The sequence below is a fragment of the Macrobrachium nipponense genome, chromosome 12, assembly GCF_015104395.2.
Source record: "Macrobrachium nipponense isolate FS-2020 chromosome 12, ASM1510439v2, whole genome shotgun sequence".
Classification (NCBI taxonomy): domain Eukaryota; kingdom Metazoa; phylum Arthropoda; class Malacostraca; order Decapoda; family Palaemonidae; genus Macrobrachium; species Macrobrachium nipponense.
Window position 1 is genome coordinate 94,137,985 of NC_087205.1, and position 27,634 is coordinate 94,165,618.

Consider the following 27,634-nt stretch of genomic DNA (forward strand, 5'->3'; position numbering starts at 1 on the left):
TATATGACACCCCATCAATAGTGTAAATGTGTGTTGTGGGCCTAAATGATCAAATAATTTCACTTCAATTCATTTGGTGAAAGTAATTTTTGTTTTATTCTTTCACCATGTTGATGACTTTGGACATATGAAAAAGCAAAAAAAGTAAATATCCCTGTGCATCTGTCATTGAAGTGGTGGTACACTTCTAAAGAATGACAATGTCCTCTTCAAATTCTATGCATCTATGCACTTATTATTTTGATTAAATGGAAGCTCTTCAAAAGTTATTTTTCAAACTTAATCAAATTTGGTCCCTGGCTTACTTGTCATACATGGTGACTTCCTTAACTGAATTTCAGGTCATCATTAATTAAACTTCATGAGGATATTATTATAGAGTTGCACAAATTAATATGATTTTTGGGTATACAACATCATTTATCTTCCTTGCTTGAAGTGTTTTGCTAATTTTTTAAACCATTGTGATTCTTTGCCTCTAAATTGCCACGTCTTTTGTGCCTTTGATTATTTGTACAGCACTGATTTCCTTGTTTCACAGTATCAAGTGTTTTAAAAGACATGCATTTAGTTGTATTTTGTTTTTGGAAGTATTTTGTTACTTCCAGTAATTGGGACTTCCCTTTGCAACCATTTACAACATTTTATGCATTTTCTATACTTTCCTTTTTTAAACGTTTATGTTACTGGTACTGCATTGTACTGGGACTCGTATGAATTTGTCATATTTTCTGGTTTTACTAGCAATAAGTTATTTTGTGTAGTAAAACCAAGTTAAGTGCCTGTACAGTGCTGACTATGATAATCTTTTCTTACAAAAAAAAGAAAAAAAAACTAAAATGAGTAAATTAGCTATTAAAAAAAGAAAAAAAAACTAAAATGAGTAAATTAGCTATTAAGGACTGGATACTTCATGGGATAATTATGTAGTTACTTTGTGAACTAAAGGCTGTACTACACAGCTTGAGTAATGGCTGCACTTCTGCTGCAGTGGCTCAGATTGTCCTCCCTGGCCATATTTCTGGGCCACATGATGCAAATTCCAAAAGTTAGTTCAATCATTCACACAGTTGTTTTGTTCACCAAACACTGGTTAATCTGGATGTGGTGGCTTTATTTATTGTTACATTAAAAGTCCTTTGATTGCAAAGGAATAGGATTTATAGGTATGGTTCAGTGTCCTACAAAAATACTTATGAGAATGAGGAAATGGGAATAGCTTGTGTTTACCTATTAGACACTTGATATCTTGTGGTGAGTGCATTAATGGAAAATGCTTTTCAACACCTGGCAAAATGCACTTGGCCCTCTGCTGACCCGCCCTTCAATTACACCATCCTTTTGTAAGTGTCAGGGTAAACTAAGCCAGAAAAGTGGGTGTTACAGCATTAGTGGAATATGTTGTGATCCTGTAAATATGCTTATAACCAAGTTCTCCATTTTTAAGGTGTCCTTCAGAAACTGTAATGGGCTGAAAATGTTCTGCTTTGATATTTTAAAACCCTGTTTATGATATAAGAAACACTGAAGGATTATAGACGATATGCAAAGACTTAGGATGGGTGCTTTTAGCAATGGTTTTGGTAGGATAAGTAGGCAAGTAACCATGATGTGAATGTGGGAGAGTTGGTGTCTTATTTCATTCCCACGCTGTTGGGGGCATGCTGATGGATCATAATTCTTGCCAATGGTTTTAGTACAAAATGTTTGTGTGAACCGCTGTAATTGTTACTGGTGGTTGGCAAACTGGTATGGTTTGTGCAAAATTTGGAATATATTTGATATCCGCTATCTTCCTCCCTTTTTTTGTGCAATATATACAGCACAAGACCACCAATTTTTTCCTGAAATTTTATGTATTCAGGTGAGACAGATATGTCAGGAAGGATTTATTCTTTTATAAAATCCCATCTACACTGTGGTGATAATTTCTTCATCAGACATAAGTGAAGATTTTCCAGTGTGAATAGTAGTTTTTGGCCTTAATGGTTGAAATATTGTCGGGTATGCTTACAGTAACAGTTCCTGCCCTTGGAATTTTTGTTGTTGCTCAAAAGTGTTTGTAGGTAATCTACATCTAGAATGCCATGACAAACCAAGACCAGAGACTGCCTGTATTACCTGTAAAGCCTCGGTAAAGATTTGTACATAAAGTGTACATTTTCATTTTGTATCTATTCATGGTAGACAGGATGACCCATTACAGTGTATGATCTTAAGCCCAGCTGTCATTTTTGTTTGACTATGCTTTTATGCATTCTTTTAAAGTATTATGTAGAAGCTTTCCTAATTGAAAGTGGTAGTATGTTTGGCTTTTTTGTGGGCATGTTTATTCTTGCAGTTATTAAGAGTTATATTGTTCTGAGCTGCTGAAGACTTTAGCAGAAAACATTATACCACATTCCTATCATGGTTATTTCTCATAAAAAAAGAAAAAGGAAGTGGTGATCTATTAAGTCTATTAACGTAAATTTCTTTTTATTACTTATGCAAAGAAGAAAAGGATGGAGCTTGTAAAGGAGGAAAGAATTGAAGAATGAGAAACAAAAATCTAGAAATCAGTTATGTCATGACAGAGGTATAGGGTAAACTAATTTAAGTGAAAAACAAGTAAAACTAAGAACTAAGTAATACCAGTGTAGACATTTTTAGTTTAATGTAAAAGCAAACTATTGAAATGGCCGTTTGTCTATCCATCCACACTGTTTCTGTCTGCCCTCAGATCTTGACACCCACTGAGGCTAGAGGGCTGCAAATTGGTATGTTGATCATCCGCCTTCCAATCATCAAACATACCAAATTGCAGCCCTGTGGCCTCTGTAGTTTTTATGTTATGTAAGGTTAAAGTTATCCATGATATTGTGTCTGGCACCACTATAGGTGCCAACAATGCAGGCCACTATTGAGTCGCGGCTGAAGGTTTCGTTGACTGTGGCTGAGTTTCATACAGCATTATATGCTCTACAGAAATCTTTATTGCGCCGAAGAAACTTAGGCATTTTTTACTTTTTTCTGTTTTCAAACATTAAAGCTTGGAGAGACAAGATAAACTTATTATTTACTTTGTAATGTCATTCATATTGTTCTTTATCAGTTACATATTAAATCTAATGTATACATGTTGAGAACAAGTCTTGTTTACACATTTGGTGGAATGTAGTCAGGAAATACTCAACACCCGCAGACTAGCACAAGGACCAGGTATATTTTGTTAAACTACCAGAGGTCTTAAACCACCCAACCACATGGGCTTGGTATACCTTGCCAGCTCTACATAATTCTGGATCAATGAAGAGATGTAGTCTGCGTTGAGAGGGGGGTGATAATGGATGTTGAAACAGATCATGTAATGATATACAAATCTCTTCTCCACAACAATACTTGCCTGATCAACAGTATAATTTGGAGTAATCAGTGTGAGATTCTTATTTTGTGGTATTTACCACTGGTCTGCTCTCTATCCATATTTCTTTAATGGTTTGAATTTTTCACAACCATGTTCCATGTACTCGTATGCTGTGTTATTTTTAAGAATAGCAGTGTTATAACCTAAAGGGGACACTGTTGGGTTCCAAATGTAAAACTATTTTGATTCTCTTTAAAAAGTTATCGTTTCACATCTGAACTTCATCTTGAATAGAATTTATCCCTAATCTTTGAAGGCTTTTATTTCAATCTTTTATAATTCTTAATAGATATACAAAGTTTCTGATTATGTGCTCATTATTATTATTATTAATAGGGCTTAGTTTTTCCAGACCTCAGTGTCTTAGTAGACTCTTCTTGGGCTGGTCCTCGGGGATTAATCCTGAGAAACATTGGCTATTATCTGTTTTGGTTTTTTGCTTGATTGCTTCTTAATGACCTTTACATAGCTCTTCATCATGCAGTATTTCCATTTCTATAGTTTTCTGCTATATTTGCTACCTGAATATTATCTCCCATTCACTTGGCAATATGTTGAGGCCTTTGGCTTTACTCTCACTGTCCTTAGTGAATTTTTAAAAATTTGGAATTATTAAAGCCTTGGATTTGTTCATCAGAATTATAGGAAATTTTCTTTTTAAATGAAAAAAAAAAATTCTTGTATATTACAAGATAAGTGTTCTCTTGTGTTTTTGTGAGAGCCAGTTTTGACTCCCAATTTTCATATCTACTGTACTTCAGTACTTGATGTGCATGCTCTAATACTACCCAGAATATTGCAATTTAAGATTGTCCTTCACTTTTTATTCAAAATAATGACTGTATAGGGTTATGTGTTTATTAGGAATTGTACATGTACTTTATGTATGGTAAAAGCCCTTTTCATTTTTTTTTTTTTTTTTTTTTTTTTTTTTTTTTTTTTTTTTTTTTTTTTTTTTTCCCCTCAAGTTTCAGTAACAGCTTATGCCATTGAATTTTAACGACAGAAAATGGTTTCCTCCCTTTCTTAGGAATCAGAAGAGTAAGAGAAACTGAAAATCATTGTTAAATTTAGTCTGTTATGTTTGTCATCTGAATGTAGGGTTTTATGTTCAAGTATATATCAGAACATTTATATCTAAAGCATTAGGGCCTGTATTTCCAAATGCAGATGTTTTCAAAATGGGCTCAATTCAATCAGTTGTGTCTGTAGCAAAAGTATACATTAATTTTGAAGTAATAAATTAGAGAGTTGGGTAAGAATTGAAAGATTTAGATGCAGTGTTTTATGAAGGTTTCAATAAAGGATGTGCATAGAAATATGTTTCAGAAACTGATACACATCTCATGTTAGTGGGGAGAAATTAATATGAAAAGAAAATAGATTGTTACCAATCTAGCTCAAGTGCACTTGAATGTGAAGTATTGTAAAGCGTAGAATTTCATAAAAGAATAAAAATTAAACGTAAAAGATGAAGAATTTTATTTTATTTATTTTTTCTTTAATTTTTTTCATATGGCTTTTGGCTTAGGTTTGGGATTTTTATAGTGAAAAGTCTGGAAATGGTATTTAAATATTATCAAAGCTTATGATTAAACTAGTTTAAGCACTTTACTAAATTATATTTTTTATGCCTTGGAGTTTAGACATACATAGGAAAAATTTCAAAGGAAAACTTTCAAAATTAATCCTAATCATTTGAGTAGAGGTTTATATGTGTATGGAACAGTAGTTGCTAATGTGCATTGTCAGTTTTGATTATCCCCTTCTAGAATTACTCTTTTAATTACCTTTTTGGACTTCATAATTACGGAATGTGTCCATATCTCCAACCGTCATACAATAGGCTGAGAAAGTCATCCTGGTGTAAATGTTGAACAGATAATAGGTATATTCTTGTAAGTTTTATCGTTTTTACCAGTATTCCATTTTCTGTAGGTACTTGGCAGAGCTGGATAGGTTATAAATTACTGTGGAATGGGAGTGATAAAAAAAAAAAACAATTGTTTTAGTAATGAAAGTTTTGGATGTAGATGTTAAGGGTTTCTTGTAAGTGACAAGGTACAGTATATTATCATTTAAAGAAGGTGTTGTTAGGAAATTTATACTGTACACATCTGTGTAGTATAGCGTTCTGATGATTTCTTTTGCTTATTTTCAGAAAAAGGAGAAGAGAGATAATCCTACACCAGGTATGTGTACACTGTAATTGTATTTTTCTTTTCAAATCAAGACTTGAAAGTTTTATATTTTATTTAGGAATTACCATGTGTTTTTTGCAATATATATGGTGGTTTAGATATTAAGCTTTGGGCATAGGAAATCAGAAAGTTTCAGATTTTCTGGGTTTTAGAGAAATTCGTAGTAATCTGTAATAAAAACTTTATTTTATTTTTGTTGGTATAATGTGGTTTGGAAGTCTTAAAAGTTGAATAAAAGGTGTCCAAAAATGAAAAGTGTTTGGAGGTGTTTGTTTCTTGGTTGGAAAAGTAATGGTCTATTATCAGTTTTAAGTAGCTGTTGTTAGGAAAGTAAATTTATACTGTATGTGTAAATCTCTCTAGAATGTATAGCTGTATGAAGTTCATCTGATGTAAAAAAAAAAAAAAAATAGTTGGTCATATGCTCTGTGTTATTGTGCTAGCCTGACTGAAAATCATTAAATTTTTGTATTGAAGGAGACAGTTGGTGAATGAAACTGGTTGGTTATCTATTTCTCTTGAATTAATTCAGAACAGTTGGAAATGTTATCTCCTTAACAAGAGTGTTTTTCCATGCTCTTCTCACCAAGTCCCATGGAGTTCACTAATAATTCTTGGCATAGTTCAATCATTTGCTAAAATTGAGTTTAGAATTTTAATACCGAGGGAATATTTATGCCTGTCGTTCCTGGTAATCATGGCATTTCTTGTGGTCTTTATCCTTCTACTTCCATATTAGCAATTTGTCCATATTTTTCTTTCCCCGTTTCCCCAAACCTTCTCTGTTTTGTAATTTGTTGTCGCTTTCCAACTTCTGGGCTCACATCCATGCAACGTCCTCATCCATAATATGATCATCCTTGTTGCTTGAATCTAAGATTGTTGTAGTTTAAGCTTCTACAGACTATCCTTTTCTCTTTTGCAAGTGCCGTTTCCATAATGAAATATGTCAATTGGGTCATATTTGTATATCCAGTTGTCAATTTTTTTTAAAGTTGTAAGGACTTAAATGAAATCTTATTTACATATATAGATCAAATGCCTCAGGCTAGCTTGATGAAAATTATGTTGAATTATTGGTCTGGTTAGACTATAAGTAATAATAAATTTACTCCTTAAAGGCCCTTCCTTGCACCAAAGTCTGGTTGTCTTCTTGTTCTCACTTCCTCTGCTCTTTATATAATTGGTCAGTGAAAATAATGTTTATTGTGCAATCCTGAGCCTCTCTTGTGACACTTTTTAAATTGGTACTTTGCATCACATTATCCAGTCACCTCGCCCACAACTTTCATACTGCCAGTTACTTTACTAGTCTTTTACTCACAGGTCCCCCAGTTAACACCGATCAGGTTTTATGATGCTTGTCTAGCGATGACGATAACTGAATTTTCGGAGCCAATATGCGGCAAATTTAATATATCTTCATGCTGATCCTTGTTTGATTGAAATACCTAGTCATCTGCATCTGGTAGCTCCAAGGGACCTCCATAATCAGATATTTTGCTACTAATTCTCTCTAAATCAGGTGTATACACACTGCATTTGTGGTACCCATCTAAATTATTATCTTTGTATTCAAGCTGGGTATTTTCTCTAGATCCACCTTTTTTCTTGCCTAGAATCTGTCCACATGATTTCTCTTTCAGGAAACCATACCAAAAGATATTCTTGGCCTTTCTTGTGTCAGATTTAATAGTTGTATAGCTTGTTACAACTGTATTACTTTTTACATTAGTGCATCTACTTTCCTTCATGAAATACTGTTATAATGCTCTCCCCGCCTCCCCTCCCTTTTTCTGATCATGAATATCTTTTTGGATTTCGAGTTAACTTTTGATGGTGATGATGATGATGATGATGTTGGATAATAATGATGATGATGATATTCATCAGTACTCACTAGTTGCTTTGGGCTAATCACTTTCTCCTGCTACTATAGTCACTTTTGATATCTTGGCTATTGTCATCATAGCTTAATCAGTACAGAATTAGTCGTCATCTTCTTTCCCACCATTTTCCAGCAAACCTCTTCTCTCCATATCTTTCTTCACTTTATCTCGCCATCTAATTCTCTGTCTCCCTCTCGATCTTCTGTGGTAAAGATTTTAGCTGTGTTGATGCTTTTTGATGTACTTAGTTAGCTGTTCATAGCAAAATTATATTTATGTATTTTATGTGAATTGATTAATCTTCTTAGCAGGGTAGCTCTTAGAAGTCATTACAAGTTGCATCAGTTTGTGAGGAATTTGAGGTTTTGTTGGAACAACCATTGTTGAACTTGCTTTGCAGTCATATATTTTGCAAGCATTTCACCAGTATAAATCCTGTTTAAAATTTTTACTTTTGGTCAGTTATAGAAAGGAGTGGTTTTCTTCTGAATTTTAATATTGAAAATAATTGCAACTTGCATTACGTAAATTCAGTGAAAATTTCTAGTTTAGGTAGAAAATCAAGGCACTTGACCCTTGCTTTATTTGGTCAAAACCTCTTGGCTATAAGTAGGGTAGCAGTTATGTTTGTACAAGTGGTTGTACATCTGTGGAATTTATTGGATATTACGATGTCCTTCAACAGATCAAGTTTATGCACAGTATGTCTGTCTTAAGAAGTAGGGAATGAAATCGAAGGAAGGAAAATTTTTGTTGTAAGACAGTCCTGTCATACTTTGTTAGGGTCTAAAAAATTTTATATCTCAGGGATCAGTCTTTCAATTATAGGTGGCAATTTTCTTTTCCACAACTGAAATAACATAATCTTGGTAATATTTTACCCCCCCTACAGAAATTCTTCAAACACTAGAAATAATAGTAGCTTGAATATCAGTGTAGCATTTACGTGGTGATGGTGCTTGATTTTTTTTTTCGATTTAAATGTATGGATATGATTTGTTGTTTTTTGAAGTGACATTTGTGACCCATGTCAGAAAATGTTTTTTATGTTTGTTTTAGCATTTTACAGTATAAACTACCTTTGCAAGTTAATGGGTCTGTTTGGTAGAAGGGGCTTCAGTTGATGGAATTTAGAAGAATATTGTGGATAAGGGTGACTCTTTGGAGTTTGATTCTTATTAAATATGTTTGTTCCTTTGTAAGAGCTATTTTAATTAAAATATCGGTCACATGGTCACATTGAAAAGAAAAACACTTAGGAAAAATTACAAGTATCTCTACCACAAGATAAAATAACTCATAACTGTAGGAGGAAAGAGATTACAACCTTGAGTGGCAAGTGGTAGCATGAAATGAGAAACCAATCGGTAATCAATGAAAGTGAAAGGCAGAGTGGAGAATGTTCATTAAGATAATGTCAACATCAGACGTGAAATCCATGTGCTCTACATAGATTTTTGGTATAGTTTTCTTCTCTTGGTTGTATTTCTTTTTAAAATCATCTAATATTTTCATCTTGAAACATTTGTGATCAATCATTAACTCTTCAGAAATATAATTTTCATGGTAGAGGTTTCATATACAATTCACTTGAGAAATTCATAGAATTATTATATGCAAATAGGTCAAGATGGCTTCCATTAGTCTTTCTGCTCTTAGTAAATTTAATACAAAACCTTCAAAAATAATCATATCAGTTCATTTTTTTCAATATTTGGTGGTATTATTGTAAAAGACATTGGCTCAAATGAGGTGAACTTCAGTTGTATGTTGTGTATCTTTATAGGCCACAAAACAAGGATAAATTTCAATGATTAATTGAAGATAATGAAGCAAATGTGCAAAAGACCATGATGTAAATGAACACCTCGTTCTGGTTGTCAAAGAAAATTCTGGAAAAATCTTTTAGACCTAGTTTGTTTCTTAATATTTTAGGTTAAAATTCTTCCACTTATTTCTTTTATCATTTGACTGATATTGTTTAAATAGTGTTTGTCTGTATAGGACAAGTAGAATGGCATATTTCTACAGTTTTTGTAAAGTAGGCCTCCCTTTTTTATGTGAGAAAGAACTTGTCATTATACTTGATGGAGAAAGCTGTATGTAAGTTAGTTTGGTTAAGAAAAATAATTTCAAGAGATAAATCAGTTCTGACAACTTGTCCTTTAACACTTCATTATTTAGGTCTAGCATTTTTTTTTTTTTTTTTTTTTTTTTTGGGATGGTATTTAGTTGATTTGCTTGTTTTCAGAAGATATGATAGGATGGTAGATGAAGTTAATTATAGAATCAAAGACCTGTAAGGTAAGAGGTTGCCATAATAGTTTATTTTGGTTCCACTAGTTCTCATGATGTGAAATGCTGAGGAAAAAGAGTATGTAATGTGAATAACTCTTGTCAAGTAGTATGTGAATGTTGGTCAAATGAATTTATGGTAAAATTGGTGAAATATCATGAATGAAGAGAGAGTGATTGTTTGAAAAGGCAGGAAAGGAAGCCAGAGGTTACGTCTGCTAATGCTAGTGCTAAGGGAGTGTATGGATTTGTCTTGTTACGGATGAAAACCAAATCAGTCATTTTTTCCTTCTTTTTTTTATGCCAGTTTACTAATGCTATGTGGGTAGATACAAGCTTATTGGACATGTTTTGGATCAGAAATCCTTGTCCAAGAACACTTCCCTTTTATGCTGTTTGTATAACGGTAACAGGAGAGCTAAATTTTACTACTGGCATTCTTCCTAGTCTTGAGTGAGGTAACTTCGGGGAAGGATTCAGCTTGTCACTCTGGATCTGTCGAGAAAAGAAAATGGTCAACCAAAGGAAGGTAGTATTTTCTCAAGCAGAATTGAATTTGCTTATCAAAGCTATGTTTAGAACCTTGAAGATCCTTTCATTCATGGATATGGCTGTGGGAGTGATTGATGGTTGTGTCCATGAACTTTCTTCCTCGGTCCCTCAGGGCTCTGCTCCAGACAAGGAAGTGTGGATTTTATTGGCTGTAGCAAGCAAGGTTGCGTTGGACGAGAGTGCTGAAGCTTGTACCAATTTGGTTCTTGAGAAACGTGAACATTTGTGTTCCTTATCTTGCTAAGTCTGACATATTCACAGAAGGCTGCTGTCCTGTTTAAACATCAGTTGGATAAAATCCTGGCTTCTGAAACTATCATCCATTGCACAGAAAGTAGAGAAGACAGAAGTATGGCCTTTGATAGTTAGAAATTTTAGTCCTAAGGAAACATTTCAAGGATCCGTTAAGTCATTTAAGGGACCTGTTAAGTCATTGAAATGAAGTTTTCCAGCATTCATTTGCCCGTAGGAGGAAGGCTTTCCCATTTTTAGGAAGTAGGGAAAGATTTGGGTGCTGATCCCTGGGTTGTGGAGGTGCTAAGGGAGGGTTATTTGATTCCATTTGTAAGCCCTCTGCCACTGTCAGATTCTCCAGTGATTCGTGCTTTGTATCTCCGCAATCAGGAGAAGTTGGAGATCTTTAAACTTTTAGTGAGAGAGGCAGTAGTAGTTGTAGAGCCAGACCCTGTCTTCTACAATCACCTTTTTCTAGTCCCCAAAACCACAAGGGGATGGAGACCTATTCTGGATGTTTCCAGATAAAATGTCTTTGTAACTCTGATGAAGTTCTCCACTATGAAGTCAGTGTTAAGTATATAGGTCCTGGTACTGTGGTAAGGGGTTTATCAGTGGCCTGTACTTCTCTAAACATCATTAAGTTTGTTATTTCTCAGATGTGAAAAAAATTCCTCTGTAAGCTATGGGGCCACGTTGGCATCTGCTCTTAGTCGGGGTTCTGTATCTGTCTTAAGGACAAAGATGTCATTCGGCAGCTCAGGTGCCTGGTGCCTTCTTTATCTTGGAACCTAGATGTCGTTCTATACCACCTTTGGAACATTTGGAACAGGCCTCATTGAGAGAACTTTCAATAAAATCTCTTCTCGGTGGCCTTTGCTGCAGCTAAAGAGGGCGAGTGAAATTCAAGTGTTGACTTTAATGGTAGGTTTTGCTAAGACCTCCAATGAGTAAAAGTGCTGTGTCATTTTTCATTAGGTCCTTGATGAAGGGCTCTTGTGCACAATTGGATCCTGATGTATTATCTATTTTGAACAGTGATTAAATCTTTGAATTTCAGGAAAAAACTAGAAAAGGTGGCATCGTAATTCTGTTTTTGCAGTGAATTTTTGCAGAGCATTAGCTCCTCTTCTTTATGCAGGGGATATTATATGCATTAATCGGTAGGTTTTCTTTCTGCAGGTTTTAGCTCCTTTTGTGTTTTGTTGGGAAGCTTGGAAAAATTCATGGTTGAGTATAGGAAGTGTACCTCCATATCTGTAGGTACTAGTTGAATGTCCATCGTTGGCTTTGCTGAGTTATGACACAGTAACCCTACTCTCCCTCTGCTGAAGGGGGCATCCTTCAGAGAAACCTTGGATATCTTCATGGTGAGGTTCTCATTCCTAGGTAACAATCCTCCCAAGGTGGCAGCAATAGCCAGTCTATTGTTTTCGCTAAGTAACCAAACACATATTCGTATTGTATTAAGTAGCTTTCAAGGGCCTGCTGATTTGCAATTTGCTCACCTCCATGTTAAGTGTGCGAATCAGCTATATACGTAATGGAGAGGTAAGGTTCGATAAGAAATTTAAATTTAAGAGTTGATTTTTAAATATTTACCACTCCATTATATCAGTTCCCCTCCCTACTTCCCCACATGCAAACTGGAAAAAAGTAGACTGACTGGCTACAGGTGTATGTACCTGTCATTCCCCCAGGCAGAGGAAAGAAGATGGATAGAAACAGATATTCATAGAAAACCATGTGTCCTCATTTTTTTCCAGTCTCTAAAAGATATATAATGGAGAGATATTTATTTATATAGTGCCATGGAAAGAAATAGATTTTATTCTTGGTAAAGTGCAATTTTTTCGTAGATTTATAAATATTGAAATTATAATTTGTTCATGAAACTTACCTGTCAGATATATATATAGCTGTATTTTTCCGAATCCGACAGAAATTTAAACACTTACGACACACGCAGTGGGAGTCAGGTGGTTAGTACCCATTCCCGCCGCTGGGAGGCGGGTATCAGGAATCATTCCCCATTTTCTATGCATAATTTTCTGGTGCCGGGTGCTGAAACACCTGTTTGCAGCACCTCCGTCCAGATTTTGGAAACTTACTAGCTACTTGAGTATCCCTTTTGGTTTTTCTTTGGTATCTGAATTGGATCGGTGGCTTGGCACACGTTGACTTTGGTTTGATTTGAATTTGGTATTGATTTTTCTTTGATCAAGATGTCAGGGTCTAGTTCTGCTAGCGCTAGATTTTGTTCCATGTCTGAATGTAGAGGTAGGCTACTGAAAGCTTCAGTAGACACATTCTGTTGTAAAGTTTGCAGGGGAATGAATGTACGTTGAAAGTCGTTGTAAGGAGTGTGAAAGACTAACAGAGTCGGAATGGAAGGCGTATGAAACCTATCTTAAGAAACTTGAGCGAGATAGGTTAAGGAGGTCTTCCTCCAGGAGTGTTTTCAGGTAGGCAAGATTTAAATATTCTCCTGCTAACCCTCTTTTCTGTAGATTATGCTCCTACCCCTGTAGTGTTGCCTCCGGCCCCTGAGACAGTGTCGGTAGAAGGTAATACATTATCGCTAATTCTTGAATCGATTCGTAACTTAGAATCAAAAGTGTTAGCTCTGGAGAGCAAAAGTGAAGAGAAGTGCAGTGAAAGTGCCCCTTGTGTAGTGGAGGGTGCGTCAGATCGGCCTCATTCCGCCTCTAGACCTAGACCTCTGCTTGACTCCCAGATTACGGGGAGAGAGCATGTCGAAAGTCGAAGGAGGGTTACGAGGAACCCCACCGATCTGGCGTGCCTTCGGCAGCTTCTGACGAACATACCCAGACTGCCAAGGAGCGTGCGCGTGCACGTCTTCTCAAGGAGTGCTTTTCTTCTTCTGAAGCTTCCTCCCCGCGCAAGGGGTGGAGCTCTCATACCGCATCACGTCCGCTGAAAGGACGGCTCGCGTTCGGGACGCTTCACGTCCAAGTTGTTCTCCGGAACTTTGCTCGTCGCCTGATAGTGCGTTTTGCTGCTTTTCCTCCGCAGAAGAAGCGTAAGGATTATTCGGAGGCGGAATCTTCCCTAGATGTTTCTTTCGAGCGCCGCAGTCGCTCTAAGGTGCGTGAAGCGGCGGTTCCTGGGAGTAGCAGAAGGCGTCCCCTCGCCACTCTCCTGCTCACAGGATCAGCCCCTCCCCAGAAAAGGAGGCTTCACCTACAAGCAAGATTCTCCAGTCTCTTCAGCAGCAACTTCGAGATGTTTTTCCTTCGAGAGAGACTGTTCCACGTCGCCGTAAGAAGGATGACAATCTTCCTGTGAAGAGGTCGAGGCGTTCTCCCTCTCCCTCTCCTCGCTCGTCTCTCTCTCCGTTTGAGTCTCCCTCTAGAGTTCGTTCTGCTCCCCAGCAACTTTCTAGAGGAGGCGAGAAATTAGTTTCTCGCTCTCGAGAAGGCGGTTGTTTCCGCTGCTACGAAACTTGTGGATAAGAAGCGAGTTTCTTTAGATGCCGAGCGCGCCTATCTGTGAAAGTCAAACGCGCTTTAGTGGACGCCGAACGTGACTCGGTGCAAGTTCGCGAGCGCCAGTGGACGCTCAGAGAGTTTTAGTGGACGCTCGGCGTGCACCAGTGGACGCTCGGCGCGCATCAGTGGACGCTCGGCGCGCACCAGTGGACGCTCAGCGCGCACAAGTGGACGCCAGGTGTACACCTGCGGCGTTTGAGCGCGCCTTTTTTCTGTCGGCGCCAGTAGATTGGCTTCGGACGCCAAACGCGCGCCTACGGACGTCAGTTTTCCACTTCCGCAAGCACAAGCGGAGGCGGGAACTCTTCCTGTTCGCCGTTCTTTCTCTTTTGAGAAAGCTCGGGACTCTTCTTTACTTCCTCCGACTTCTCCAGTGTCTGAAGAGGAAGTTAGTGACGCTTTCGTCGAAGTGGACGAAGAACAGCAGTTGGCTCCAGTTTCGACGGACTACAAGGTTTTGACTCGTTTACTTCAGTCAGTCTTTGCAGACACTTTCCAACCTGAAGCTCCACGTACTCCTCCCTCTCAGTTTTCGTCTTCCAAAGCTGCTAAGATCTCGGGCTTTGTGAGAATGAAGAAGTCGCTTTCTACGAAGCAAGCTTTTAGAAAGGTCCATGATTGGATGGAAAAGAGGAAAGCTTCGGGCAAGACCTCTTTCGCTTTACCACCTTCAAGACTCGGTGGCAAAGCTGGTATGTGGTATGAGACGGGAGAAAACGTCGGAGTCAAGCTTCCAGCCTCAGCTCAAGGAGACTTTGGTAGCATTGTAGATGCCACCAGAAGATCTTTTTTGTCTTCCTCGAAGGTCTCGTGGACACATAGCGAGTTAGACTTTCACCTTAAAGGCCTCTTCAGGACACTAGAGGTCTTTAATTTTCTTGACTGGTGCCTGGGAGTATTGGATGCCAGGTCCAGGAGTTCTGATTCCATCAGTCTGGGGGAGCTGTCCAGTGTATTGTCTTGCATGGACAAGGCCGTCAGGGATGGTTCTGAGGAATTGGCTGCTCATTTCAGCACGGGACTGCTTAAGAAAAGAGCACTTTTTTGCAATTTTACTGCAAAGTCGGTCTCACCAGCGCAAAAAGCGGATCTTCTTTTCGCTCTCAGAACATCTCTTCCCCCAGTCTATGGTAAAGGACATAGCTGCTAGTCTCCAGGAGAAAGCAACTCAAGACCTTCTGGCACAGTCTTCTAGGAAGCCTGCTACTTCTTCGTCTTCTGGGTCCTCTGCTTTGAAGAAGTCGAAGCCCTTTCGATCCGCTTCTTCCTCGAAGCCAGCCCCTCGAGGAAGAGGCTCTTTCAAGAGCAAGAAGTGAGAGGGAAGTCCTTCAGACACCGGTAGGAGCCAGGCTTCTACATTTCGCGAAAGCTTGGGAAGAGAGAGGTGCCGACGCTTGGTCTCTGGACATCGTCAAGAAGGGGTACAGAATTCCTTTCCTGATGTTACCCCCGCGTCTTTTCGACACCCAAAGGATTTGTCTCCGTCGTATCAGGGAGAAAGGCAGCAAGTGCTTCACAATATCTACTAGATCAAATGATCGAGAAGCAGGCAGTGGAACAGGTCTTCGACCGGAGTTCTCCGGGGTTTTACAACCGTCTGTTCCTAGTGCCGAAGCAGTCAGGGGGTGGCGCCCCGTTCTGGATGTCAGCAGTCTAAATCGCTTCGTTACCAAGCAGAAGTTCAAGATGGAGACACCTCAATCCGTGCTTGCAGCTTTAAGACCGGGGGATTGGATGGTCTCGTTAGACCTTCAGGACGCATACTTTCACGTCCCCATCCATCCCCGATCAAGGAAATACCTGCGGTTTGTCCTGAGAAGGGAAGATTTTCCAATTCAGGGTCACTCTGCTTCGGTCTCAGCACGGCGCCGATGGTGTTCACCGTTCTTATGAAGAACGTTGCGAGGTGCCTCCATCTTGCGGAAATAAGGATCTCTCTCTACCTAGACGACTGCTTATTCGAGCCTCATCGCAGACAGGTGTCTGAAGGACCTTCACACGACTCTGTCGTTAGCGAAGTCCCTGGGACTTCTGGTGAATCTCGAGAAGTCGCATCTGACTCCTTCTCAATCCTTAGTCTATCCTGGGGATTCAGATGGACTCAGTGGCTTTTCGGCTTTTCCGTCCCAGGGGCGACAACTTCAATGCCTGGACAAAGTGTCGGCCTTTCTAGGGAAGGAAACATGCTCGGTGAGGGAATGGATGAGTCTGCTGGGGACCATTTCCTCACTGGAGAAGTTTGTTTCTCTGGGAAGGTTGCACCTCCGACCACTTCAGTTCTTCCTCTCAAGCAATTGGTCACGCAAACAGGATCTAGAAGAGGTCTTGTTTTTGACGGAAGAAGTGAAAAAGCACCTCAAATGGTGGTTGGATCCAAAGAAGCTTGCGGAAGGACTTTCGCTCAAGCTTCGGAACCCCGACCTAGTGTTGTTCTCCGACGCGTCCTCCACGGGTTGGGGAGCAACACTGGGAGGGAGAGAAGTGTCAGGCACCTGGAGAGGGGAACAGGTGTCCTGGCACATCAACCTAAAAGAACTCTCAGCGGTTTACCTCGCTCTAAGGTTCTTCGAGGAGGAAGTCTCCAGCAAAGTGGTTCAGATAAACTCGGACAACACCAACAGCCTTGGCATACCTCAGGAAACAGGGGGGAACTCACTCTCATTCTCTGTTCGTCATCGCGAGGAATATCCTGATTTGGGCGAAGCGCCAAAACGTCACGATTCTGACAAGGTTTGTGTCAGGCGTGGAAAAACGTGCGAGCGGACCTTCTCAGTCGGCAAGGACAGCTTCTGCCGACGGAATGGACCCTTCATCAGGAAGTATGCCAGGCGCTATGGAAGCTGTGGGGACGTCCTCATGTGGACGTTTTCGCAAACTTCCCGAACGAAGAGACTTCCACTGTATTGCTCCCCAGTTCTGGACCCGGGAGCAGTGGCAGTAGACGCCCTACTGTGGAATTGGTCGGGACTAGACATTACGCTTTTACCCCATTCAAAATCCTCGGGGAAGTAATGAGGAAGTTCGCTGCATCAGAAGGAGCGAGAATGACCCTCATCGCCCCCTTCTGGCCAGCGGCCGACTGGTTCACGGAGGTATGTCCTTCCTAGTAGACTTTCCGAGGACTCTGCCCCTAAGGAAAGATCTACTCAGACAGCCCCACTTCGAGAGGTACCACAAAAACCTCCCCGCTCTGAGTCTGACTGCGTTCAGACTATCAAGAAGTTGGTCCCAGAGCGAGGGGTTTTTCAAGACCTGTGGCAACGGCGATTGCCACCGCAAGGAGGCCCTCCTCAATCGCAGTTTACCAATCAAAGTGGGCTGTCTTTAGAAGTTGGTGCAGAAGGAAGGGCATTTCCTCCACCTCAACCTCTGTGAGCCAGATAGCAGATTTCCTTCTTCACCTTAGGAAAGAAGCGAAACTAGCCGTTCCCACGATTAAAGGCTACAGAAGCGTGCTGTTTCTGTGGTCTTCAGACATAGAGGACTCGACTTAGCGAATGATAGAGACATTCATGATCTCATTAGATCATTTGAGACTGTGAAAGTTCTCCAACCTAAAGTACCATCGTGGAACTTAGACGTGGTACTGAAGTTTCTCATGTCGAGTCAATTTGAACCGCTCCATTTAGCCTCGCTTAGGAATCTTACTAAGAAGACCATTTTCCTAACCGCTCTGGCGAAGGCGAAGAGGGTTAGCGAAATTCAAGTTCATAAGCAAGCATATTGGGTTCAAGGATCATAGTGCAGTTTGTTCCTTAGTCCTACGTTCTTAGCAAAGAACGAGAACCCTTCCAACCCTTGGCCGAGAACGTTCGAGATCAAGGGGTTGTCGGAGCTAGTGGGACCTGAAGCTGAGAGAGTCCTGTGTCCTGTCAGGGCTCTCAAGTTTTATTTGCAGAGAACCAGAGCATGCAGAGGTTCTTCGGAGAACTTGTGGTGCTCTGTGAAAAAACCAGATCTTCCGATGTCGAAGAATGCACTGGCGTTCTTCTTAAGAAGTACGGTTAAGGAAGCCCATGAAAAGTGTAGTGAAAGTGACATGGAGCTTCTGAAAGTGAAAGCCCACGAGTTGAGGGCTATTGCTACTTCGGTGGCTTTTCACAAAAATATGGCAATCAAAGACATTTTGGGCGCCACTTATTGGCGAAGCAATTCGGTGTTCGCTTCACACTACCTGCGTGAGGTGAAAGCAACATACGAAAATTGTTACTCGCTCGGACCATACGTCGCTGCAGACACTGTTTTTGGGGGCAGGAGGTAGCGCTCATCCTATCCTTTAATGGTTTAGGGGAGTTTTTAACTTGTGTTATGGTTGTGGGGTTGACCGCCTGCGGCGGATCTCCCTTCCATTAGCTTAGTCTATGTGGGATACTTTTGGTAGGCTACGCCAGGTGGTTTGGTTTTTACTTCGTTGCCCTCATTTGTATGGTCAATGGTCTAGTCACGTCGTGGTCTCGCCCCTGTTGACAGATCATCTGGAGTGCACCAGCTATATAGGTCTCTACCTCGCTGGCAACTCTAGTAGCACAAGCAGACTTACGCGGCAGTAACCACGAAGTCAGCTATGCTAACAGGTAAGGAATCAAGATATCAATTATCTGCATATATATGTTTCCTAAAATCTTCTATTCTGTCTACTCCCACCACCAAAGGTGGGATTCAGCTATATATATATCTGACAGGTAAGTTTCATGAACAAAATGATATTGTAATGATACAATTAAGTTTGTTCATACTTACCTGGCAGATATATATATAGCTGTATTTTTCCGAATCCGACAGAAATTTAAACACTTACGACACACGCAGTGGGAGTCAGGTGGTTAGTACCCATTCCCGCCGCTGGGAGGCGGGTATCAGGAATCATTCCCATTTTCTATTCATAATTTTTTATTTCCACTGTCTCCTGAGGGGAGGTGGGTGGGTACTTGATTATATATATCTGCCAGGTAAGTATGAACAAACTTAATTGTATCATTACAATATATTTCTTAGAATGGAGTTTGTTAGATCTAGGTAATTTTTTTCTTTTCAAGTAAATAATCCATGTGCCATGCTTTTCATTATGATATAGATTACTGTACCAAAAAGCTCAGATTACGTAGAAGATGTACTACTCCCTAGGTGTCAGTATATCCTTATCATCAGTTTGCTGGTTTTCCTATATATTCTTAAATATTTTCGGGGACCTCGATCTCCAGACACCACTACACCAAAAAAGGAAGTTTGGTTCAGCATATTGAAGTTCTAAACATATGCATGTTCATTTTAGCTTGGTAAATGGAGAACAAGCATCCTGAAGTTTAGTCATGAGTGAGAAGTCATTTATCATCAGTGTCTTAATATTACTGTAACACTGAAAAGCTTTAAACTTTTAAAAAGTATCAAGTCACTCAAAAAATCTGAATGGACTGGATACGAAAGTCTTGAGATCGCATTTGAACCTGTAATAAATTTCTTCACAACACAATTGAATTAAGGTGATTTGTATGATAAATTATTTCCCATGACACTACTTTGTATACCATTTCCCTTTTTAGCAGTGGTATATAACCTACCTGGCCACCAGTTAGTGAATTTGTTACATACTATATTTAGTTGATAACCATCATAATTATTATTACTTTTAAGAACCATTATCATTAACATTTTTTAGAACCATCATAATTATTAACTTTATAAAGTAAGTTTTCCTAGCAAAAGTTTGATTATTAGCTGAGCTGCAACCTTAATTGGCATAACTGAATGCAGCATGCCCAAGGTCACCACTAAGGAAAGCATCCCAGTACAGGAAATTACAGAAGTTAAAAACTATGTAAAGGAGGTAGCAGTTCTGGAAACAAAGGATAGCCAAAATTGTGAAATGCAAAATGTGATTTAGATTAATTTAGTCCAGCCATTAACATGCAAAACAGCTGCTTAAGACCAGAGTCGGGAACAAAAAGTCATAAACGTATGTTTCCAAATTTCTTTTCTGTTTCAACATGGTAATTTGTTTGTGCCTTTGAAGAAGAGAGAAGCTAGGAATGTTAGGCAGATGAGTGTCTGCAATTCAAAGCACAGTTTTCTAGATATGTAGTATGCAACAAAGGAAACACTATCAGTGAAAATACCTTGATTTGCAGAATCCAGTTTCTTAGACCTACTAAGATTTGCTCTGTATTGTTTAGATTGCCCTGTGAGCATTAGTTTTTGCTGTACATCTGTTCGGATATGCAAGTAAAGAGTACCATCATTTGCGTAAGCTAAATAATGAGCTAAAAGTCTTTAACTTTTAGAAGGTGCCTTACTAAATAAAATGTATCTTTTTACAATTTAATCATCTTGTCATCATAGGTGTTTTTATACATACTGGCATACTGTGCATAAATGTCTGTTGTCATACTGAAGTAAAGTTTAAATGAAATGAAAAGCAACTAATAAAAAAAAGTAGAGTACGGTAGAAGGTGAGTGCAAGAGAAAAAATTCATTTTAGTAAATTATTTAGTTAAAACATGAAAAGATACTAAGAAGGCAGGGGGTTTGAATTATAAAGGTAAAAAAAAAATAGCAGAAGGTTGAACCTGTCAAAACTGTCATGAAACAGAAAAATTACCCAGGGCATGGAACTAGGTTGTGGTTAGGGCATGGAACTAGATTGTGGTTCTAGACCCTAACATGCACTCGCTTACCACTGTATGTAGTTGTTCTTGGCTTCATAACTCCCTGTGACAGGCATGTTAGAAGCTGAGCAATCTAGTGAAAAGTTTATAATGCCTATGAAGGTTGACGTTCTGACTGGAAGAGTGTTTAACTCCTGGAAATTTTTTTCATAAGATTGATTTGTTACATAATAGAATTTTAAAGATTAATTTAAAGAATTGGGCTGCTTATTTTTAAAACTGGAAAGGACTCATTTTGTGTACTTTTCTTATTGCAGAACCAATGCAAAACCAGAAGAAAGATAAAGGTTCTGGATCAAGACCAAGGTTATTACCCCCAGAAGCATTTGGACGGTAAGCTTCTAGTGTTGAGTTTTGCAGTCTTTGCAAGCTTTATTTTATTCTTGTGCCAAAGTGAACTTTAAGTAAGTGGGAATTAAGGGAGGAGGATGAGGTCAAAGAGAGAACATTGGGAAGACCAAAAAAATAAAAAGGCAGTACTTTTAACCTATTGAGATGTTGCCCAAATTTTTTATTAATATATGGCACAAAGAACTAGAAAAAGGTTGTTTTTCTGCATAAAAGCAAAAATTCATCCAGGGTTTACTGTAATTTATTTTATTTTATTAAAGAAGTAGGGGCAAATATGTTCCACAACCCAGATTCAGAATTCTTTTGATAGTGGGGATTTGTAGCTTAAGTGATGACCACTAAAATAGTAATGTTTTTGTTTGCTTAAACAATATGGTTAGGTTAGATGGACTTGGTTGAAAATTCAGCCTGTACTCATGATTGATACTTTATTTCAGGGAGGGCGGAAATGACCGTGACCGTGACCGTGGAAAGGATCGAGACCGTCAAAATAGAAATAATAGAAGTAGATTCGATGATGATTCATACGACAACAGAGGAGGGAGAGGAAATATGGGACGTAACAGAGACAGAGATAACTTTGGCGGCAGCGGCGGTGGAGGTGGAGGTGGTGGTAACTGGAATCAAGGCAATAATCGTAATGACTATGGTACGGATTAAATTATTTAGCTAACCACATATACTTTTTTCCTATTAATGCAGTCTGGCAGTTTGTATTGATTGGCCCCATATTTTGAAGGTTCTTGATGCCATTTACTTTTCATCCGTTCCCCCATAGCTGTCAAATCTTATAAACTTACTTGCTTCATGTTTCTCAACTTAAGGGGACCGTCCGCTATGATGTCTATTTTTTTTATTTATTACGCAAAATACATAATTTTCATATATGTTTTAGATATATATAATACCTTCATCATATAAAAATTTCAAGTCATTTGATCAAAAACTTTTCGTTTTATTAGCAAAAATCATGATTTAAAAAAAAAAAATTGGTAGAGTTTTCTCCGCTAATATGACATCAGTTGTATTGAAAATCATACCATAATAACTTCTTTATATACAGAACAATTCTGTGTGGCAGAATTTTGATTTTTTTTTTTTTAATTTTTTTTTTTTTTTTAATTTTTTTTTTTTTTTTTTTTAGTCTAGACACTCAAAAAATTCTAAAAAAAAAGAAAAAAAAGATATCAAAATTCTGTCACACAAAATTATGGGATTTTTATTCCTCTTTCCAATGATATCTTTCTCTCTACAATTGGATAATAAATAAACGAGTAATTTTTACCGACATGCGCATAAGTATGTTTTTGAGTTATGAGCTCCCAAAGATTTGCTATGTAAATTTTTGCTTTTTTCTTATAAAAGTCAAAACAACATTATTATAATTACTTTATTTGTACTTTTAATGTTGATTTCTACATCAAGGATCGTGGTCCTACCCCTAAAAGTGGTGTTAGTACCCTCAGCCGGACACCAGATAATGATGTTGACGGCGAGACATGAGACAATGAGGGCAGCTGAAAACAATTAATTTTCGTGTTTTTCTTTCAGCACACTCCTGGCCTTCGCTAATTTTGCTAGCCATAGTTGCTGAGTAGCCTTCTTGATCTTAGGTAACTTCGGCATTGCTATAAGTTCACTAAGAAGTTATAAAAACAACGTAAATAGCTAGTAACCAAACGCAAGTGCCTACGCGCATGTAACAGCTTTGACGTCTGTGGCGTAACTGAGTCATTCTCCGAGTCTCGCCTATAAATAACCGCTCTGAGCAGCTCGCTTCTCGCCCAGTGTCACACTACCTTTCATTGCTACCAGATGTATGAGAATTTCGAAAAAAATCTTAAAAAATCGCTGTATATATGCAAAAATAAACACGCCAAAACGATTCTGTCAAACTCAAGTCATACAGACGACGCAGTTACGATGACGTCATCATTTAAAAACCGCCATATCTTCATTATTTGTGAAAATAATTGGCTGAAACTTCTGGAAAGCATGCACGGCATGTTTCTGCATAGATACAAGTAATAACTCGATTTTTTATTTTTTCAAATTGACATGTCATCCGCCATAGCGGACGGTCCCCTTAACTTGTCCTAAGAATGAACTGGATGAGAAAAACTTCATACTGGTTTCATTAGGCGTTTTAACAATAATGTTGTAGTAAGATCTCATGTATAGTTATTTTAAGAGTGTTTGCAAGATTATTAACTCTTTATCTTGCTAGATAATTCCTAGACTGTTTTGAATTTGGTTTTTGATCAGTAGCTGCTGTAAGATGAAATCAATCATTGGGTTTCTCTGCAGTTAGGATGAGAAACATGGAAGATGGCATATGGAGTATACACTGGGGTATATAAATTACTAAATACATCACCTATCACAACTTTAAGCAAAGATTTACATTCTCTGAGCAGTGACTGAAAATTACCCAAACGTATGAGACATAGTAGTAGGTGATGAATACAGGTACAAATCTTCAAACAACATTACTCTAGTAATAGGTAATGAATACAGGTGCAAATCTTCAAACATTGCATTATCATTTCCGTTTATAAGGTTAGATAATAAAATGTGTCCACCTTTCTCCATCTTGTGCGCTTGCTGCTGGAAGTGACAACTTGTGTAGGTGTAGCTTCATTTGTCACCCTTTTCAGTGATTCCTAAGTCATCCTACGCATGTTCAGCCTTTGGCTAACATGTCTGTTGCCTTTATGATTAACTGGTCCTCATCACATGTCCAAACCATCTCAATAACTGTGATCTATATTTTTTCCCAGTTTCTCATTTTTAATAGTTTCCCAGTGAACTCCAGCCATAAATCGTAGCATTGTATGCCCACATCTTTTCCAAATCTCTTCTTCCTTTATTTTGTTTTATATACTCCAGAAAAAATACCAAAAATGCTTATGCTTGATTTTTTTAATAATTTTATCACAAAAAATGCATTTAATCAGGAAACTTATATGAAAATCAGTCATTTGTGGATGTTTTCTCATAGAAAAATACAGTGAATATGCGAATTTCATCGGAATAATTGGGTAGATATGGTCTGTAGAGAAATCTGCGAATCTTGAGAAGACAAATAAGTGGGTCCACCATACTTGTAACTAGTAATATTCTATTAACCCTCTTACGCCGATTGGACGTATTAAACGTCGAGTCAAAATGTCTCCCGTATGCCGATTGGACGTATCATACGTCGGCTCAAAAAAGTTTTTTTAAAAATTCGCGGAAAAATACTTATAGGCCTACCAGCCGAAAACTTTTGTATCACGCGCCTTGGGGGATGCTGGGAGTTCACGGATCAAGGCGTTGTTTTGTTTACAATCGCTACGCAGGCGCGCAAGCGCGAATTTCTTTCTTATCGCACTAAAAAGTATCAGTGACACATCTCGGAAATTATTTCGTCACTTTGACATAATTATTACACCATTTTAAATTATCCTTTACATGAAGTATTATATATGAAAATGTGCGCAATTTCATGCACAACACAACTAAAAAATACTCATGATTGTAGCTTTTATCAATTTTGAAATATTTTCATATAAATAACGATAAGTGCAAAAATTTCAACCTTCGGTCAACTTTGACTCTACAGAAATGGTCGAGAAACGCAATTGTAAGCTAAAATTCTTATATTATAGTAATATTCAATCATTTGCCTTCATTTTGCAACAAATTGGACGTCTCTAGCACAATATTTCGATTTATGGTGAATTTATGAAAAAACTTTCCTTACGTTCGTGCGATAACTCTTCCGATAAATTTTTTCGTGCGATTGTCCTAATGTTTGCACCCTTTAAAATTTGCCGTTATATAAAGTTTTATATATGGAAATGTGCGCAATTTCATGCACAATACAACAAAAAACAACCCATGGTTGTAGCTTTTATCAGTTTTGAAATATTTTCATATAAATACGTTAAGTGCAAAAATTTCAACTTTCGGTCAACTTTGACTCTACCGAAATGGTCGAAAAACGCAATGTAAGCTAAAACTCTTATATTCTAGTAATATTCAATCATTTACCTTCATTTTGCAACGACTTGGAAGTCTCTAGCACAATATTTCGATTTATGGTGAATTTATGAAAAAAAAAAATTACGTTCGCGTGGGTAACTCTTCCGAAAAAATCAGAATTTTTTTGTGCGATTGTCGAAATGTTTGCACCATTTAAAATTAGCTGTTACATAAAGTTTTATATATGAAAATGTGCGCAATTTCATGTAGAATACAACTAAAAATGATTGAAGGTTGTAGCTTTTCTCTTTTTTCGAAATATTTGCATATAAATCACGATAAATAGAAAAAAAACCACGTTCGGTCAAATTTGACTCTACCGAAATAGTTGAAAAACGCAATTGTAAGCTAAAACTCTTACGGCCTAGTAATATTCCGTCATTTTCTTCATTTTTGAAACAAATTTGAAGTCTCTAAACAATATTGTGATTTATGGTGAATTTTGAAAAATATATTTACCTTCACTCCGCGCGCCGATTCGCGGCCGCAAGTCTCCGAAATACGTACATGGCATTATCCTAATATTTGCTCCTTTTCTCATATTAGCCTTTTTATAGAGTTTCATATATCAAAATGTGCGCAAATTCATGAAGAATACAATAAAAAATAATTGAAGGTTGTAGCTTTTTCCATCTTCGAAATATGTGCATATGAAAAAATATATATATTAAAATTTCGACATTCGGTCAAATTTAACTCGTCCGAAATGGTCGAAATCTGCAATTCTAATCTAAAACTCTTACAGTATCGTAATATTCAATCATTTGTCTTAATTTTGAAACAAATTGGAAGTCTCTAGAACATTATTTAGAATTACGGTGAATTTTTGAAAATAACATTTTTTTACGTCCGCTCGTTACGAATTCGTACATCATTTTGTGATAATATTTTTCCGGTGTTGCTTTTATTGTTTTACTATGTATTATATATCAAAATGATTGCAATGTAGTGTACAATACAACGAAAAAAAAAGTAACTCGTTAGCTTTGACCGTTTTTTGCACAGCGTGATTTGAATACAATTATCTATGAATTTTTTTTTTCGCTACCATATATTGCATTATTTACATATGATAATGATATTATTTTTTCATTTCTGATGATTGCATACTAAACTTCAGGCAATGATAAAAAAATGAGCCAAAAATGAACTCTTAATCTTCAAAACTAAGCGCGCTGTGATTTTTTGAAAAAATTATTTTTTCCGGTTCCGCGCTCACTCCAAACCGGCGCCGCCATACAGGAGAGGTTTTGATTTTTAGGGCTTCGGCGTAAGAGGGTTAAGCTCATTCCAGGTTAGCCCCGGACTGAGCATAAAATGGTAATGAAACATGTATTCGAAATATTACTTTAAAATGTTTTGGATGATAGAGCATAATGTACTTGAAAATGTACTTATGTATATACTGTAAAATCAAGGAGCAAGAAAGTTTGAAAATATTAAGTTTCATTTAAAAGAAAAAAAATTGTATATATTTTTTTTTTTAAAGATCTAAGTACATATAGGGTAAAGGGAGGACATCACATTTGGCCAACTCTGTTCCTAACATTCACTTGGGCTAATTTTACCTTTCTTCTTTTCTTGTCCTTGAAGTTGTGCTGAATAGTGAATGTCAGTTATGAAGTATTTGTCTAGTCAAGGCACAGTTCAAGATTTAACTAGTTTTTATTTCTGTATTTCTATAATATTTACCTATTCCTGATGTAATCATTTTACAGGATTTGCTTGAACTTAGCTCATTAAATTATTGTTTATAAAAACAATATAGAGAAAGTTGCTGTTTTTTCATTTATATTCTTTACTTTGTTCAGCTCTATGCCATTTGTTTTTTTTCAGGTTATTAAAAATAATCTACTAAATAAAAAAAATAATTGTAATTTTTTCTTGTAAGAAGTATTTAACAGCAATTTTATTTATGTAGCATTGACATTGTTTTTGTTGAAGTACTTCAGACATGACTTGTAGTGCGTATTCTGTGTACAGGAGGACTTGTGTGGGTTGTGCACACATATACAAATAGTAGCTCTTTTTGGGAATTACATTATTTGTTTTAAGGTATTTGATTTGTACAATTTTCCATCCACCCTAATGGGTTGACTCAGACATATGGACACCAGTAAGTAGAGTCAGAACCATATTTCATTTTTTTAATCGCCAATTTGAAAAATATATATGATTTGAGAAAAGTACCAGCTGAAGATTAGGTTCAACAGAGTATGTAGTTGATCGGAATTTGTTCACTCAGACAACACTAAAAACCAACTCCTTGTCGAGTTTAAAAATGCAATATAAAGGTGGGAAGTGAAGGGGATCCTTCTTGCTGGGATCTTGAAATAATTTTTTTGCTTAACCTGGGATCAGGTAGACTGGATGAGATCATTAGTTACAACCAACTTTTCTTTTCAGGAGGGAATGACAACTTCAACAATCGTAATCGTGGAGATTGGTAAGTTTTCCTGATTTTTTCCATATAAAATTCTTTTTGAATAAAGTAATTGTTTTTACT

The 27,634-nt window shown here is 37.6% G+C and overlaps 2 protein-coding genes across 3 annotated transcripts in view; both read left to right on the forward strand.

Moving 5' to 3' along the window:
* The window catches only part of LOC135224880 (uncharacterized protein DDB_G0290685-like), an 80,495-nt gene extending 77,335 nt beyond the window's left edge, over window positions 1–3,160 (forward strand). Inside the window, exon 12 of the mRNA XM_064264203.1 lies at window positions 3,095–3,160. Within this exon, the coding sequence (XP_064120273.1) occupies window positions 3,095–3,160 (66 nt within the window). The remainder of the gene's footprint in view (window positions 1–3,094) is intronic.
* A 2,317-nt stretch (window positions 3,161–5,477) lies between these two features.
* LOC135224671 (RNA-binding protein cabeza-like) overlaps window positions 5,478–27,634 on the forward strand; it is a 28,262-nt gene continuing 6,105 nt past the window's right edge. Inside the window, exons 1-4 of one of the 2 annotated variants that reach the window (XM_064263904.1) lie at window positions 5,478–5,598; window positions 21,009–21,084; window positions 21,540–21,751; window positions 27,535–27,574. In XM_064263904.1, the coding sequence (XP_064119974.1) occupies window positions 5,544–5,598; window positions 21,009–21,084; window positions 21,540–21,751; window positions 27,535–27,574 (383 nt within the window). In that variant the 5' untranslated portion in view covers window positions 5,478–5,543. The remainder of the gene's footprint in view (window positions 5,599–21,008; window positions 21,085–21,539; window positions 21,752–27,534; window positions 27,575–27,634) is intronic. The other variant, XM_064263905.1, reaches the window with a different exon arrangement.